The sequence below is a fragment of the Mesoplodon mirus genome (assembly GCF_964341445.2).
Source record: "Mesoplodon mirus genome assembly, chromosome: 4".
Taxonomy (NCBI): domain Eukaryota; kingdom Metazoa; phylum Chordata; class Mammalia; order Artiodactyla; family Ziphiidae; genus Mesoplodon; species Mesoplodon mirus.
This window is the reverse complement of record NC_138979.1, coordinates 159,860,446-159,879,801: the sequence shown is the minus strand read 5'-3', so window position 1 is coordinate 159,879,801 and position 19,356 is coordinate 159,860,446. Positions and strand designations below refer to the sequence as shown.

Here is a 19,356-nt window from a genome sequence, read left to right as displayed (position 1 = left end):
GCCTAGAGCCCATGCTCCGCAACAAGAGAAGCCACCGCAATAAGAAGCCTGTGCACCACAACAAAGAGTAGCCCCCACTCGCCGCAACTAGAGAAAGCCTGCACACAGCAACGAAGACCCAACACAGCCAAAAATAAATAAATTAAATTAAATAAAAAGAAAATAAGAACAGGGAATGATATTCAATACCATATGATAAACCATAATGGAAAAGAATATGAAAAAGAATGTATATATATATATGTGTGTGTGTGTGTGTATATATATATATACACACACACACACACATATATATATATAACTGAATCACTTTGCTGTATGGCAGAAGTTAACACAACATTGTAAATCAACTATACTTGAATAAAATAAATTTTAAAAATATAAGAGAGAACAAGAGATAGAAAACAAATAAGTTAAGCATTCAAGATGTTTGAAAAAGTACATCATGAAGGCAGAAGGAGATACAAAGGAAGAAATCAATGAAAAACAGAACGAGAGGAAAAAAGATTAACTAAACTAAAAGTGGGTTCTGAAGTCTCTGGCAAGCTCAACTGAGCTAAAAAGAGAGATATACAAATTTAAAATATAGAATAAATAAGGGGAAATAACAGATATCACAGAGATTTTATTTATTTATTTATTTATTTATTTATTACTGCATTGGGTCTTCATTGCTGCACGCGGGCTTTCTCTAGTTGTGGCGAGCGGGGGCTACACATCATTGCAGTGTGCGGGCTTCTCATCGCAGTGGCTACTCTTGTTGTGGAGCACGGGCTCTAGGCACGCAGGCTTCAGTAGTTGTGGCATGTGGGCTCACGGGCTCTAGAGCACAGCCTCAGTAGTTGTGGCACACGGGTTTAGTTGCTTTGCAGCATGTGGGATCTTCTCAGACCAGGTCTCGAACCTGGGTCCCCTGCATTGGCAGGCAGATACTTAACCCCTGTGCCACCAAGGAAGTCCCATCACAGAGATTTTAAAAATAAAATATTATAAGCAAATATATGGTAATAAGTTTGAAAACCTAGACAAAGTATGCATTTCTAGAAAAAACAAAAGTGCCAAAACTCACAAGAAGAATCAGAAAATTTGAATAGACTAATTACTATTTAAAACATTAAAAAGATAATCAGGGCTTCCCTGGTGGCGCAGTGGTTCAGAGTCCGCCTGCCGATGCAGGGGACACGGGTTCGTGCCCCGGTCCGGGAAGATCCCACATGCCGCGGAGCGGCTGGGCCCGTGAGCCATGGCCGCTGAGCCTGTGCGTCCGGAGCCTGTGCTCCGCAATGGGAGAGGCCACAACAGTGAGAGGCCCGCGTACCGCAAAAAAAAAAAAAAAAAAAAAAAAAGATAATCAGAGATTTACCCTCACCCTCCTCCCCTAAAACCCCAAGCCTAGATAAATTACAAGTTCTACCAAGCTTTCAGGGAACAGATATTACTTGTTATACAAGTTGTTTCAGAAATCAGAAAAAAGAGGGAAAGTTTCCAACGTATTTTACGAGGCCAGGATAACCTTGATGCCATAACCAGATAAGGAGCCCTCTTTACTTTTCAAAACAGATTTGAAAATCCTAGATACAACATTAGATCTCCAAAGCCAATGGTGTATAATGATCATGACCAAAAATGGCTTATGCCAGGATCATAAGGATTGTTTAACAACAGAAAAGTCTATAAATATAAATCACTTATTAATGGATTAAAGGGAGAAAATCACATTTATTTCAGTAAGTGCAGAAAGAGCAGTTGATAAAGTTTTACAGCTGATATTAAAAGCTCTCAACTAAGGGTTAAAGTGAAATTTCTTTTTTTTTTTTTTTTATATGCTTTTTTTTTTAATTTTTTGCCTTATAACAAATTTAATCAGTTATACATATACATATGTTTCCATATCCTCTCCCTTTTGCGTCTCCCTCCCACCCTCCCTATCCCACCCCTCCAGGCGGTCACAAAGCACCGAGCTGATCTCCCTGTGCTATGCGGCTGCTTCCCACTAGCTATCTACCTTACGTTTGGTAGTGTATATATGTCCATGCCGCTCTTTCATAAAGTGAAATTTCTTACTTGATAAAAGCTACACATCAAAAAGCTTCAACAAACACCACACTTAAGGGAGCAATTCATTCATTTCAGAAAATATTTATTGATTACCTCCTATGTACCAAACATTCTTTCACTTGCTGAGGATATATCAGTGTACAAAACAAAGATCCCTGCCTTCATGGAATTTACATCTATTGGCAGGAGACAGATGGTAAATAATATAATAAATAAATAGATATAAATCATATAGTATATTAGAAGGTGACAATTACTAAGGAAAAAGAAAAAGCTGAGCTTGGTAAAGAGTATCAGGATGTGTGTATATGTGTATGGAGGATTTATTTTAAAAAACGTGGTCAACGTGGGCCAAAATGGGAATGCAACATGAAAAGCATTCTCAAACTCCTAGAAGAGAACATAGGCAAAACATTCTCTGACATGAATTGTAGCAATGTTTTCTTAGGTCAGTCTCCCAAGGCAATAGAAATGAAAGCAAAGATAAACAAAAGGGACCTAATCAAACTTAAAAGCTTTGCACAGCAAAGGAAACCATAAATAAAATGAAAAGACAACCTATGGACTGGGAGAAAATATTTGTAAATGATGTGACTGACAAGGGCTAATTTCCAAAATATACAAATAGCTCATACAACTCAGTAACGAACAAAACAAAACAAACAAACAAAAAAACCCAAACAACACAATCAAAAAATGGGCAGGGGCTTCCCTGGTGGCGCTGTGATTGAGAGTCCGCCTGCCGATGCAGGGGACACGGGTTTGTGCCCCGGTCCGGGAGGATCCCACATGCCGCAGGGCGGCTGGGCCCGTGAGCCATGGCCGCTGAGCCTGCGCGTCCGGAGCCTGTGCTCCGCAACGGGAGAGGCCACAACGGTGAGAGGCCCGCGTACCGCAAAACAAAACAAAACAAAAACCAGATAAACAACAAGGACCTACTGTATAGCACGGGGAACTATATTCAATATTTTGTAATAAGCTATAATGGAAAAGAATATGAACAAGAATATAAATATATATATATGACTGAATCACTTTGCTGTACACTTGAAATAACCCAACATTGTGAATTAATTATACTTCAATAAAAAAATAAATTTAAAAAATTGATAATTCAAATAGCAAAAATATATATATAAACAACAAGGTCCTACTGTATAGACAGGGAACTATATTCAATATTTTGTAATAAGCTATAATGGAAAAGAATATGAAAAAGAATATATATATTTAAATATGTATAACTGAATCACTTTGCTGTACACCAGAAAACACAACATTGTAAATCAACTATACGTCAATAAAAAAGAAAAAAGTATTCTCTCTAAGATCCCAAACACATCAAGGAGGCCTATCTACTATCACTGCTACTGTTTAACATAGTCCAAGAGATCTTTATCAATATTACAATAAAAAGAAGTACAAATTGGAATGATTAAAGTAGGAAATAAAACACTATGTGCAGATGATCATCTGTGTAGAAAACACAATAGAATAAACTAACAAATACTAGAACAGATAGAGTATAGCAAATGAAGAACTCTGTTGACAACTTAGAAAAATTAAGAGATGATATTTTCAATGTAAAAACAACAAAGGACTACTATCTAGAATATACAAGGAACTCCTAAAATTCAAAACCAAACAACCAAAAAAGGGAAAAGTTGGTAAAAAATGTAAACAGAAAATTCACAGAAACTGAAAGCCAGATGACTAATAGTGAGGTATTTGAACTCAATGAAAATCAGAGAAATGCAGAGTAAAACAATGGGATACTAAAATACATCCTCAAATTGGCAAAAGTTAGAAAGTTAGTGAGAATGTAGAGAAATAGGAACTCTCATGCATTACTGAAGTAAGTAAGAACTAGTATAGCCATTCTGGAAAGCAATCTGACAGTGCCTAGAGAAATTAAGTACTCATAGACTCCAGGACCCCACAGTGTCATTCCTGGATATACTTCCCACAGAAATCCTTGCATGGGTCCAAAAAAAGACACCTGTAAGAACACTTCCAAGTTGGAAGCAATCTAATTATCTATAAATTGGTTTATAAGGTCACTAGTTCCCCTACAGTGGAACTAGTGGGAGTCAAAACCTGAAATGCCTAAAGGACCAATAGACATCATTAATGTGTAAAGCTGGCCATGTAAAGAGGATAACCTCTACTTGGTTCTAGAAAACTTGGCAGGTGGACTTGGAACAAGAGTTACCCTAATATCACATTTCTCCAAATATGAAAACTCTGTTAATTGAAAGTAACACCCTTATTTTATGTACCATTAAGAAAGAAAAGATGCTGCCAGTTATATCACACCATCATATTTCAGTAGTACAAAAATATGAAAAAAGATGTGTCCGGTAGTGAAATATGGTATTTCTGATTTTTCAGAGAAGCCAGAAATCTGCGTTTTGATGTAAAATATGATCATTTTTTAGACACTGGAAGCTAATTTTTTTAAGTTAAAAAACTATGTGGGGGGGCTTCCCTGGTGGCGCAGTGGTTGAGAATCTGCCTGCCAATGAAGAGGACACGGGTTCGAACCCTGGTCTGGGAAGATCCCACATGCCGTGGAGCAACTAGGCCCGTGAGCCACAACTACTGAGCCTGCGTGTCTGGAGCCTGTGCTCCGCAACAAGAGAGGTCACGATAGTGAGAGCCCCGTGCACCGCGATGAACAGTGGCCCCCTCTTGCCACAACTAGAAAAAGCCCTCGCACAGAAACCAACACCCAACACAGCCAAAAAAAAAAACCAACTATGTGGGACTGTATTTCTAGAGGGCCCCAGAACTACAAGTTTGCAGCCTCAGCTAGCTTCATCTAATTACTAGTTCTGATTCTCTATTTGAAGATTTTCAATAATTCTCATGGTTCATACTTGCAGAATTATTTAGGGCTAGTTATTTCTTCACCTAAATATAAATTTAGGTTCAAGAATTTTTTACTTTCCTTGGTTTTCAGCTAAATGCCTGTGGAATAAAGTAAGGAAGGCAGAGGGGAAAACTGCTTTTAAAAGAGTAGGATTTAGGGACTTCCCTGGTGGCATAGTGGTTAAGAATCCGTGCCAATGCAGGGGACACGGGTTTGAGCCCTGGTCCGGGAAGATCCCACATGCCGCAGAGCAACTAAGCCCATGCACCACAACTACTGAGCCCGCACTCTAGAGCCCGCAAGCCACAACTACTGAGCCTGCAATCTAGAGCCAGCGAGCCACAACTGCTGAAGCCCGTGTGCCTAGAGCCCATGTTCCACAACAAGAGAAGCCACCGCAGTGAGAAGCTTGCGCACCGTAAGGAAGAGAAAGCTCCTGCTCCCCACAACTAGAGAAAAGCCATAAAACAAATAAATTTATTTAAAAAAAAAAAGAGTAGCATTTAATCTCGTGGTTGAGGTCAGGCATGATTTCCTCATCATTTCAATTTCCTGGGCTCAATTTCTGCCCACTTATATAGCAATGGAATCACAAAATGAAGAAAACTATTTAAACTTATTCTTTATAAATATTTCCATCAGGGGCTTCCCTGGTGGCGCAGTGGTTGAGAATCTGCCTGCTAATGCAGGGGACACGGGTTCGAGCCCTGGTCTGGGAGGATCCCACGTGCCACGGAGCAACTAGGCCCGTGAGCCACAACTACTGAGCTTGTGCGTCTGGAGCCTGTGCTCCGCAACAAGAGAGGCCGCGATAGTGAGAGGCCCGCGCACCGCGATGAAGAGTGGCCCCCGCTTGCCACAACTAGAGAAAGTCCTCTCGCAGAAACGAAGACCCAACACAGCAAAAATAATAATAAATTAATTAATAAACTCCTACCCCCAACATCAAAAAAAATTTTTCCATCAGGCAGGACAATCACACACTTTGCTAAATAGCTTTGGCTGGGTCTGTAACTAACCAACAACATCCCTTTTTCAACTACTAGTTGGATCTACCAAGTATGTAAGCAAGAGAGTGCTCACTTTATGTAGGAGTTGAGGAGCATCACTAGGTAAAACCATTACTTCATAAAGAGCTTTGATCAGATAGCCCGCCGGCAGATTTCAAGTCTAAGATAGCGGTATTTCTCAAAGTGTTGTGGGAGCCCTCCAATTTTAGAATCATTTGAAATGCACATTCCTGAATCCCCCCCAATTAATTAAACATTCATAATCTGCACTCCAACTTAGGCCAAAATCATACTCATGCATACTGAAATTTGAGAAACACTACCCTAATATGCTGTGTTAGAGAGGGTTTTATAATGTTACAATGTTACTAATAACTGAACTGACAGTCATTCAGAGGGCAACCTGGACGTATCACAGGTTACAAATACTGCGGCAATCAGTGTTACACACAGTCCTCTTGTAACCAACCTCACCCTCTGTCTCGCCGGGGCGGGGGGGCGGATTACTTCCATGTAAAAAGATATCCTTATTCACACTCCCCCTTCCATCACCTTTCCCATTCTACTCCGCTCTTCGCTTTTTGCCCTCTGCTCTTTGCCCTCCCTTTTCTCTGCCAGAGTCTCCGGCAGAGATTAGCCCAACCTCCAATCAGCCCCACACCACCCGGTGCCAGGGCTTCTCTTTCGCCTCAGGCCTCAGAATCTACCGAGCCAGCATCCGCTACCGGCTCCCTTCCGCTGTTTGAGGACCTCCGCCATCCTCAACCCTCCAGTTACCCTTTTCCACTTCCAATCTTCTCTCAGCTTTGGCTCCGAGGCCTGGAGGGTACTCACCATTCCGGCGGTTGCTACTGTCACTGCTCTGGTTGCTAGGGCCCGCCGGGGTCAGTGCGCATGCGCACCTCTTGGAGCTCTCCTTGGAGCCCTACCCCGGCAGCGATCTTTTCTCTCCGCCCTCAGTGTGGCGCAAGCAGGGCATTGTGGGACCGCGCGGCGTACGCCGGGGTCTTCCCGCTCCGCGGTCGCAAGCTTCCCAGGGACTGCAAGCGCAGCAATGGGTGGCGCAGAGGGGTCGAGAGCATAACCTCGCGGAGTGGCTGGGAGATGTCTTTTTCCCTTGTGAAAGTAATTTCAGCTAATCTGAAGTGACGTACCGGCTTAAAGTTTAAAACTTTGAAACCTCCCTGTAACAACTGCCACACCCCATAAAGGAACTTTAAAAATTCCCTTCCTTTGCAGATTGCCCTTCCCGTTCTCTTGACTCCCTGCTGTAATTTACCTAGTTGTCCGACTGAGGATACCCAGACACGGCTGCATTTCTTCAGTTAGCTTCTCCCAGCCCCTTCAGGCAGCCTGAGGCGGCTGAAGCATGAAATGCTGGTTTTACATAACCGAGGTGTCTTTTTACCCCCAACTATCAAATTAGCCAAAAACTGTAAAAATGTCCAGAGTTGCTAGGGGTATGGAGAAGTGGGGACGCATACATACACTGCTGTTTGTAATTGATAGAGCCTTTCCGCAGGCTGTTAGCAATTTTAAAGCTTTAAAAACTTTTGCACCTCTGTGACCCAGCAGTTCCACTTCTAGGACTTCCTCCTGAAGAAATAATCAGGCATATGCACAGAGATATTTGTTCAAAGTTTTAACAGCGAAAGGCAAACCCAAATGTCAACAACAGAGAATTGGTATTATTAAGGATATTATGAGGGGGTTCCCTGGTGGTGCAGTGGTTAAGAATCCTCCTGCCAATGCAGGGGACACAGGTTCGATCCCTGGTCTGGGAAGATCCCACATGCCGCGGAACAACTAAACCCATGCGCCACAACTACTGAGCCTGAGCTCTAGACCCTGCGAGCCACAACTACTGAGCCCATGCGCCTAGAGCCCGTGCTCCGCAACGAGAAGCCACCACAAGGAGAATCCCGCGCACCGCAACAAAGAGTAGCCCCCACTCGCTGCAACTTGAGAGAGCCCGCATGCAGCAACCAAGACCCAACGCAGCCAGAAATAAATAAATTTATAAAAAATAAATATATAAACGTTACATGCAATTTAAAAAAAAAGGATATTGGGAGGTTTTAAATGTTTTTTATGGACTGAATTGTGTCCCCTCAAAATTCATATGTTGAAGCACTAAGCCCCAGTGTGACTGTATTTGGAGATGGGGTCTTCAAGGAGGTAATTAAGGTTAAATGAGGCCATAAGAGTGGGGCCCTAACCCAATGGGACTGGTGTCCTATAGGAACAGACACCAGGACTGGTGTGCAGAAAGGAAAGGCCACGTGAGGACACAATGAGAAAGTGGTCATCTGCAAGACAAGAACAGAGGCCTCACCAAAAACCAACCCTGTCTGCTCCCTGATCTTGGATTTCCAGCCTCCAGAACTGTGAGAAAACAAACTTCTGTTAAGCACCCAGTCTATGGTATTTTATTACTTGCAACCTGAGCCGACTAATACAAGGTTCATTTTGCTTGTCTGTTTTCTGATTGTTCTATAATGTGCCTGTTTTAAATTTTGAAATAAGAAATAAATTTCAGGGCCTCCCTGGTGGCGCAGTGGTTGAGAGTCCGCCTGCCGATGCAGGGGATACGGGTTCGTGCCCCGGTCTGGGAGGATCCCATATGCCGCGGAGCGGCTGGGCCCGTGAGCCATGGCCGCTGGGCCTGCGCATCCGGAGCCTGTGCTCCGCAACGGGGGAGGCCACAACAGTGAGAGGCCCGCATACCGCAAAAAAAAAAAAAAAAAAAAAAAAGAAATAAATTTCACTTTGAAAAAGGTAATTTAATCAATTCCTAAAAATAGGAAAAAGTAAAATTTTTACTGAAGAAAAAAGTGTATATTCATAACATATCCAACTTTTGTTCTTGTAGGTTTTTTTCATTTCTTTTCAGATCTCCACATCTCCACAGCTCTGCAAACTAGGATTCTTCTTCATCTGCCACAGCCTCTACCAGTTTTGTTGATGTGACTGTAATTGGCATCTAATCCTTAAACATATCTCATAATCCAGCAGAGTAGTCCTTTTACTCAAAACTATGGATTATACCATAAGGAGTTGGTATTAATAATGAAATATCATTAATGAATCAATTTTATCTTCATGCTTGCTCAGAACATTACTTCTACTTCCTTTTTGTCATTGCAGCGGTAAACTTTGACCATAAATATGTTTTATTTAAAACCATATAAACTATTTACCACTACATAAACAGAAATCTGCTTGTCTCTGCAAATGAACTCACAATATCTTGATACATTTCCCATCAAGTACATTTTGAGTTTCAGATACTCAACGGTTAAAAACAGTCACACAGTAAAAAAGAATTATGTAACTGGGATCCTTCCTTTGTTTTTTTAAATCCTGCAAAATGACAAAATAGATTCAAAAAGCTATTCACTAGAGAATATAGCTTTGGGTCCACTTGCTCTTGCTGCAGGCCTGGGTAAAAGAAAGTTGAGAGAAAGGTTAAAAATCTTATTGAGGGCTTCCCTGGTGGCACAGTGGTCGAGAGTCCGCCTGCCAATGCAGGGGACACAGGTTCGTGCCCCGGTCCGAGAAGATCCCACATGCCGTGGAGTGGCTGGGCCCGTGAGCCATGGCCACTGAGCCTGTGCGTCCGGAGCCTGTGCTCCTCAACGGGAGAGGCCACAACAGTGAGAGGCCCGGGTACAGCAAACAAAACAAAACAAAACAAAATCTTATTGAAACCATTTCCCCAAATTCAGAAAACCTCTGGAGAAAAGGGACCCCTCCTCTACTGTTGGTGGGAATGTAAATTGGTGCAGCCACTATGGAGAACAGTATGGAGGTTCCTAAAGAAACCAAAAATAGAGTTACTATATGGTCTTGCAATCCCACTCCTGGGCATATATCTGGAAAAGACAAAAGCTCTAAATCAAAAAGATACATGCACCCCAATGTTCATAGCAGGACTATTTACAATAGCCAAGACATGGAAGCAACGTAAATGTCCATTGCCAGATGAATGGATAAAGATGTGATACATACATACAATGGAATATTACTCAGCCATAAAAAGAATGAAATAGTGCCATTTTCAGCAACATGGATGGACATAGAGATTATTTATCATACTAAATGAAGTAAGTCAAAGACAAATATCATATAATATCACATATGTGGATTCTAAAAAAAAGATACATATGAACTTATTTACAAAACAAATAGACTCACAGATGTAGAAAACAAACTTATGTTCACCAAAGGGGAAAGGGGGAGAGGGATAAATTAGGAGTATGGGATTAACATATACACACTACTGTATATAAAACAGAACCCTAATGAGTTCATTTTATTTTATTAAGAATGTTTAGGGCCTCCCTGGTGGCGCAGTGGTTGAGAGTCCGCCTGCCGATGCAGGGGATACGGGTTCGTGCCCCGGTCTGGGAGGATCCCATATGCCGCGGAGCGGCTGGGCCCGTGAGCCATGGCCGCTGGGCCTGCGCATCCGGAGCCTGTGCTCCGCAACGGGGGAGGCCACAACAGTGAGAGGCCCGCATACCGCAAAAAAAAAAAAAAAAAAAAAAAAAAAAAAAGAATGTTTAAATTGAATTATAAGTGAAATATAATATTAGCTTCAGGTATATAACACAGTGATTTGATATTTTTATATATTATGAAATGATCACCATACAGAGTTATTACGATATTATTGACTACTTTCCCTATGCTGTACATTACATCCCCACGACTTGTTTATTTTAGAACTGAAAGTTTGTACCTCTTAATCTGCTTCCCTCATTTCACCTGTCCCCTCTCCCCTCTGGCAACTACCAGCTTGTTCTCTGTATCTATGAGCCTGTTTCTGTCTTTTTTTTTTCTTCCAGTTTTAGTGAGATATAATTGACATACAGCACTGTATAAGTTTCAGGTTTACAGCATAATGGTTTGGCTTACATACATCATGAAATGATTATCACAGTAAGTTTAGCGAACATCTGTCATCTCATATAGATACAAAATTAAACAAAAAAAATTTTTTCCTGTAATGAAAACTCTTAGGATTTACTCTCTTAACAACTTTCATATATAACATTCAGCAGTGTTCATTATATTCATCATGTTGTACATTATGTCCCTAGTACTTAGTTATCTTACAACTGCAAGTTTGTACCTATTGACCACTTTCATCCAATTCTCTTCCACCCCACTCCCTGCCTCTGGTAACCAAAAATCTGATCTCTTTTTCTATGAGTTTGTTTGTTTTTGAAGTATATTTTACCTACAACACTATGTTAGTTCCTGTTACACATCATACTGATTCAATATTTCCATACATTTCAAAATGATCATCACAATAAGTCTAGTTACGATCTGTCATCATACAAAGGTGTAATTATTGACTATATTCCCCACACTGTACATTTCACAACTGTAACTCATTTATTTTGCAATTGGAAGTTTTTACCTTTCAATCTTCCTCACCTATTTCTCTCCTACCCCAACACCTCTTCCTTTTGGCAACCACCTATTTGTTCTCTGTATCTATGACTGTGTTTCTGTTTTGTTATGTTTGTTCATTTGTTTTGTTTTTTTAGATTCCATGTATAAGTGAAATCACACAGTATTTGTCTTTCTCTGATTTATTTCATTTAGCATAATACCCTCTAGGTCCATCCATGTCGTTAAAAATGGTAATTTCATTCTTTTTAAAAATATATTTATTTATTTATTTGACTGCGCCAGGTCTTAGTTGCATCACGTGGGATCTTTGCCGTGTGCGGGATCTTTGTTGTGGCCTGTGGGATCTTTTAGCTGTGGCACGTGGACCCTTAGTTGCAGTATGCAGGATCTAGGTCCCTAACCAGGGATCAAACCTGGGCTTCCTGCATTGGGAGCATGGAGTCTTAACCACTGGACCACCAAGGAAGTCCCGCAATTTCATTCTTTTTTATAGTTAATATTCCACTGTATATTTATACCACATCTTCTTTATCCATTCATCTATTGATGGGCAGTTACATCATTTCCGCATCTTGTCTATTGTAATGTGTTGCAATGAACATAGTTGTCCATATATTTTTTCAAATTACTAACCTGCTTATCACATTAAAATAACTCAGAATTTTGTTTATTTTGTTTCAATTCATTAAGTTAATCCCCAGTATGAAAATTTGCTAGGACCTTATAGGCTATTTCAAAAAACTCTTACCTACTCGCCCCCAAACCCCAGCCACGAAAATGTTAAATCTCTCATTTAAAAGATTCTTAGGGAGTTCCCCAGTGGCCTAAGTGGTTAGGATTCAGTGCTGTCACTGTCGTGGCCTGGGTTTGATCCCTGGTTGGGGAACTGAGATACCGCAAGCTGCAAGGCGCAGCCAAAATACTAAAAAAAGAAAAGAAAAAAAATAAATAAAAGATTAGTTAGTTGTTCCTGAGGATCCTGAGGGTGAGAGTAGGGGATAAGCCAGACTGGGCTTTTAAAAACCCAAGTATTTTACTCATTGATTCACTCATTCAGCCTGTGTTTATAAAGGTCAGAGTTAGAGCTCAAAGAGTTGACTGCACCCTGATTTCAGCATCACCTAGCTGTGTGATTTGGTTAAAACACTTTGGTCCTTGGTTTCCTCATTCATATTATAAAAAAGCTGTTCTTTGATCTATGAAATGAGCAACACAACAGTTTTCTCATCATGGTGGAGGTCTCCAAGGTATAAGAATATGTCAGATAGCAACAAAAAGTCATCTTTATCTTAACATGAAGGCAGTGTAAAAGAGTGAGCAATATATAGTGTGCCTTCAGTCACTTTGGGGCTGGACAGATACCAATGACAGATAAGGTTTGTATCCACCACTCTCGCCATTTTTTAACAAGAATTGATAACGAAAAAAGTTAACACAAAGCTCTGCCTAGCAGAGGTAGGCAAACAAGCATGTAATGCTAGAAACTGTACAGCAATTTTAGGCTTAGTAAGAGCAAACTTGCAAAGTGTATGCTCTCAAGGAATAGATTCTCCAGCACTGGGAGTTAGGATGGGCAGCTGGCAGAAGAGAGGTATGCAAGCAGATTAAATTTAAATCCCAGCCACCACTTAGGGGAATGAGTGTCCCACCTGATGTCTAGGAGACAAAATAAAGGAATTAAGACACTCATGTGCGATTGGTTCAAGATGGCAGAGTAGAAGAACGTGCTCTCACTCCCTCTTGTGAGAGCACTGGAATCACAACTAACTGCTGAACAATCATCGACAGGAGGACACTGGAACTTACCAAAAAAGATACCCCATATCCAAATACAAAGGAGAAGCCACAGTGAGATGGTAGGAGGGGCACAATCACAATAATATCAAATCCCATAACTGCTGGGTGGGTGACTCACAAACTGCAGAACACTTATACCACAGAAGTCCACCCACTGGAGTAAAGGTTCTGAGCCCCACATCAGGCTTCCCAACCGGGGGTCTGGCAACGGGAGGGGGAATTCCTAGAGAATCAGCCTTTGAAGGCTAGCGGGATTTGATTACAGGACTTCCACAGGACTGGGGGAAACAGAGACTCCACTCTTGGAGGGCACACACAAAGTAGTGTGTGCATCAGAACCCAGGGGAAGGAGCAGTGACCCCATAGGAGACTGAACCAGATCTACCTGCAAGTGTTGGAGGGTATCCTGCAGAGGCGGGGTGTGGCTTTGGCTCACCGTGTGGACAAGCACACTGGCAGCAGAAGTTCTGAGAAGTACTCCTTGGTATGAGCCCTCCCAGAGTCCGCCATTAGCCCCACCAAAGAGTCTGGGTAGGCTCCAGTGTTGGGTCACCTCAGGCCAAACAACCAACAGGGAGGGAACCCAGCCCCACCCATCAACAGTCAAGTGGATTAAAGTTTTACTGAGCTCTGCCCACCAGAGCAACAGCCAGCTCTACCCACCACCAGTGCCTCCCATCAGGAAGCTTGCACAAGCCTCTTAGATAGCCTAATCCACCAGAGGGCAGACAGCAGAAGCAAGAAGAACTACAATGCTGCAGCCTGTGGAACAAAAACCACATTCACAGAAAGATAGACATGATGAAAAGGCAGAGGGCTATGTACCAGATGAAGGAACAAGATAAAACCCCAGAAAAAGAACTAAATGAAGTGGAGATAGGCAACCTTCCAGAAAAAGAATTCAGAATAATGACAGTGATGATGATCCAGGACCTCAGAAAAAGAATGGAGGCAAAGATTGAGAAGATGCGAGAAATGTTTCACAAAGACGTAGAAGAATTAAAGAACAAGCAGAGATGAACAATACAATAACTGAAATGAAAAATACACTAGAAGGAATCAATAGCAGAATAACTGAGGCAGAAGAACGGATAAGTGATCTGGAAGACAGAATGTGGGAATTCACTGCTGTGGAACAGAATAAAGGAAAATGAATGAAAAGAAATGAAGACAGCCTAAGAGACCCCTGGGACAACATTCAACGCAACAACATTCACATTATAGGGGTCCCAGAAGGAGAAGAGAAAGAAGAAAGGACCCATGAAAATATTTAAAGAGATTATAGTCGAACACTTCCCTAACATGGGAAAGGAAATAGCCACCCAAGTCCAGGAAGTACAGAGCGTCTCATACAGGATAAACCCAAGGAGGAACACACCAAGACACATAGTAATCAAATTGGCAAACATTAAAGACAAAGAAAAATTATTGAAAGCAGCAAGAGAAAAACGACAAATAACATACAAGGGAACACCCATAGGTTAACAGCTGATTTCTCAGCAGAAACTCTACAAGCCAGAAGGGAGTGGCATGACATATTTAAAGTGATGAAAGGGAAGAACCTACAACCAAGATTACTCTACCCTACAAGGATCTCATTCAGATTCGATGGAGAAATCAAAAGCTTTACAGACAAGCAAAAGCTAAGAGAATTCAGCACCACCAAACCAGCTCTACAACAAATGCTAAAGGAACTTCTCTAAGTGGGAAACACAAGAGAAGAAAAGGACCTACAAAAACAATTAAGAAAATGGTCATAGGAACATACATATCAATAATTAACTTAAACGTGAATGGATTAAATGCTCCAACCAAAAGACACAGGCTTGCTGAATGGATACAAAAACAAGACCCATATATATGCTGTCTACAAGAGACCCACTTCAGACCTAGGAACACATACGGACTGAAAGTGAGGGGATGGAAAAAGATATTCCATGCAAATGGAAATCAAAAGAAAGCTGGAGTAGCAATACTCATATCAGGTAAAATAGACTTTAAAATAAAGAATGTTACAAGAGACAAGGAAGGACGCTACATAATGATCAAGGGATCAATCCAAGAAGAAGATATAACAATTATAAATATATATGCACGCAACACAGGAGCACCTCAATACATAAGGCAACCGCTAACAGCTAAAAAAGAGGAAATCGACAGTAACACAATCATAGTGGGGGACTTTAACACCTCACTTACACCAATGGACAGATAATCCAAACAGAAAATCAATAAGGAAACACAAGCTTTAAATGACACAATAGACCAGATAGATTTAATTGATATTTATAGGACATTCCATCCAAAAACAGCAGATTACACTTTCTTCTCAAGTGCACATGGAACATTCTCCAGGATAGATCACATCTTGGGTCACAACTCAAGCCTCAGTAAATTTAAGTAAGAAAATTGAAATCATTTAAGCATCTTTTCTGACCACAACTCTATGAGATTAGAAATCAATTACAGGGAAAAAAACATAAAAAAAACACAAACACATGGAGGTTAAACAATATGTTACTAAATAACCAAGAGATCACTGAAGAAATCAAAGAGGAAATCAAAAAATACCTAGAGACAAATGACAATGAAAAACACGATGATCAAAAACTTATGGGATGCAGCAAAAGCAGTTCTAAGAGGGCAGTTTATAGCAACCTCAAGAAACAAGAAACATCTCAAACAATCTAACCTTACACCTAAAGGAACTAGAGAAAGAAGAACAAACAAAACCCAAAGTTAGCAGAAGGAAAGAAATCATAAAGATCAGAGCAGAAATAAATGAAATAGAAACAAAGAAAACAATAGTAAAGATCAATAAAACTAAAGCTGGTTCTTTGAGAAGATAAACAAAATTGATAAACCATTAGCAAGACTCATCAAGAAAAAGAGAGAGAGGACTCAAATCAATAAAATTAGAAATGAAAAAAAAGAAGTTACAACAGACACAGCAGAAATACAAAGCATCCTAAGAGACTACTACAAGCAACTCTATGCCAATAAAATGGACAACCTGGAAGAAATGGACAAATTCTTAGAAAGGTAAAACCTTCCAAGACTGAACCAGGAAGAAATAGAAAATATGAACAGGCCAATCACAAGTAATGAAATTGAAATTGTGATTAAATATCTTCCAACAAACAAAAGTGCAGGACCAGAGGGCTTCACAGGTGAATTCTATCAAACATTTAGAGAAGAGCTAATGCCCGTCCTTCTCAAACTCTTCCAAAAAATTGCAGAGGAAGGAACACTCCCAATCTCATTCTATGAGGCCACCATCACCCTGATACCAAAACCAGACAAAGATACTGCCAAAAAAGAAAATTACAGACCAATATCACTGATGAATATAGATGCAAAAATCCTCAACAATATACTAGCAAACAGAATCCAACAACACATTAAAAGGATCATATACCATGATCAAGTGGGATTTATCCCAGGGATGCAAGGATTCTTCAATATATGCAAATCAACCAATGTGATACACCATATTAACAAGCTGAAGAATAGAAACCATATGATCATCTCAATAGATGCAGAAAAAGCTTTTGACAAAATTCAACACCCATTTATGATAAAAACTCTCCAGAAAGTGGGCATAGAAGGAACCTACCTCAACATAATAAAGGCCATATATGACAAACCCACAGCAAACATCATCCTCAATGGTGAAAAACTGAAAGCATTTTCTCTAAGATCAGGAACAAGACAAGGCTGTCCACTCTCACCACTATTATTCAACATAGTTTTGGAAGTCCTAGCCACAGCAATCAGAGAAGAAAGAGAGATAAAAGGAATACAAATTGGAAAAGAAGAAGCAAAAGTATCACTGTTTGCAGATGACATGATACTCTACATAGAGAATCCTAAAGATGCCACCAGAAAACTACTAGAGCTAATCAATGAATTTGGTAAAGTTGCAGGTTACAAAATTAATGCACAGAAATCTCTTGCATTCCTATACACTAATGATGAAAAATCTGAAAGAGAAATTAAGGAAACACTCCTATTTACCATTGCAACAAAAAGAATAAAATACCTAGGAACAAACCTACCTAGGGAGACAAAAGACCTGTATGTAGAAAAGTATAAGACACTGAAGAAAGAAATTAAAGATGAACACAAATAGATGGAGAGATATACCATGTTCTTGGATTGGAAGAATCAATATTGTGAAAATGACTCTAGTACCCGAAGCAATCTACAGATTCAATGCAATCCCTATCAAATTACCAATGGCTTTTTTTTTTTTGCGGTACGTGGGCCTCTCACTGTTGTGGACTCTCCCGTTGCAGAGCACAGGCTCTGGACACGCAGGCTCAGCAGCCATGGCTCATGGGCCCAGCCACTCTGCGGCATGTGGTATCTTCCCAGACCAGGGCACAAACCCGTGTCCCCTGCATCGGCAGGCGGACTATCAACCACTGCACCACCAGGGAAGCCCCCAATGGCATTTTTTACAGAACTAGAATCAAAAAATCTTAAAATTTGCATGGAGACACAAAAGATCCCGAATAGCCAAAGCAGTCTTGAGGGAAAAAAATGGAGCTGGAGGAATCAGAGTCCCTGACTTCTGAATATACTACAAAGCTACAGTAATCAAGACAATATGGTACTGGCACAAAAACAGAAATATAGATCAATGGAACAGGATAGAAAGCCCAGAGACACACCCATGCACCTATGGTCAACTAATCTATGACAAAGGAGGCAAGGATATACAAGGGAGAAAAGACAGTCTCTTCAATAAGTGGTGCTGGGAAAACTGGACAGTTACATGTAAAAGAATGAAATTAGAACACTCCCTAACACCATACACAAAAATAAACTCAAAATGGATTAGAGACCTAAATGTAAGACCGGACACTATAAAACTCTTATAGGAAAACATAGGAAGAACTCTCTGACATATATCACAGCAAGATCTTTTTTGATCCACCTCCTAGAGTAATGGAAAACAAATGGGACCTAATGAAACTTAAAAGCTTTTGCAAAGCAAAGGAAACTACAAACAAGACAAAAAGACAACACTCAGAATGGGAGAAATATTTCCAAATGAACAAAGGATTAATCTCCAAAATATATAAACAGCTCATGCAGCTGAATATTAAAAAAAACAAACAACCCAATCCAAAAATGGGCAGAAGACCTAAATAGACATTTCTCCAAAGAAGACATACAGATGGCCAAGAAGCACATGAAAAGCTGCTCAACATCACTATAACTATTAGAGAAATGCAAATCAAAACTATAATGAGGCATCACCTCACACCAGTTAGAATGGGCATCATCAGAAGATCTATAAACAACAAATGCTGGAGAGGGTGTGGAGAAAAGGGAACCCTCTTGCACTGTTGGTGGGAAGGTAAATTGATACAGCCACTATGGAGAACAGTATGGAGGTTCCTTAAAAATCTAAAAATAGAATTACCTTATGACCTGGCAATCCCACTACTGGGCATATAGCCAGAGAAAACCATAATTCAAAAAGACACATGCACCCCAATGTTCATTGCAGCACTATTTACAATAGCCAGATTATGGAAGCAACCTAAATGCCCATCGACAGATGAATGGCTAAAGAAGATGTGGTACATATATACAATGGAATATTACTCAGCCATAAAAAGGAATGAAATTGGGTCCTTTGTAGAGACGTGGATGAATCTAGAGACTGTCATACAGAGTGAAGTAAGTCAGAAAGAGAAAAACAAATATCGTTTATTAACACATATATGTGGAACCTAGAAAAATGGTACAGATGAACCGGTTTGCAGGGCAGAAACTGAGACACAGATGTGGAGAACAAACATATGGACACCAAAGGGGGAAAGAGGCATGGGGTGGGCGTGGGGGTGGTGGTGTGATGAATTGGGAGATTGGGATTGACATATATATAGTAATATGTATAAAATGGATAACTAATAAGAACTTGCTGTATAAAAAATAAATTAAATAAAATTCAAAAAAATAGTATCTTGTTGAATAACATAACTGGCACTTCAGAGAAATAACTCTCATGTGATAGAAAACCATGCAAAACTTCACCAGATTATTGAAATACAAGTGCCTATGAAAAGCTAACTTTCTTTAAAATACTGTGTCTTTTTAGGGGGAAATGCTTCCAGAAAAAACGATATCACGTGTTAAAAAAAAAAAAAGAGAGACTCACTCGCGTTATTCTCAGAC

General features: G+C 40.4%; 1 protein-coding gene across 2 annotated transcripts in view; it reads right to left on the bottom strand.

Annotated features, from left to right (window-relative positions):
- The window catches only part of DNAL1 (dynein axonemal light chain 1), a 41,654-nt gene extending 34,835 nt beyond the window's left edge, over positions 1-6,819 (bottom strand). The window contains exon 1 of one of the 2 annotated variants that reach the window (XM_082617505.1): positions 6,775-6,819. In XM_082617505.1, coding sequence (XP_082473631.1) covers positions 6,775-6,777 — 3 coding nt within the window. In that variant the 5' untranslated portion in view covers positions 6,778-6,819. The other variant, XM_082617506.1, reaches the window with a different exon arrangement.
- Positions 6,820-19,356: the final 12,537 nt, after the last annotated feature.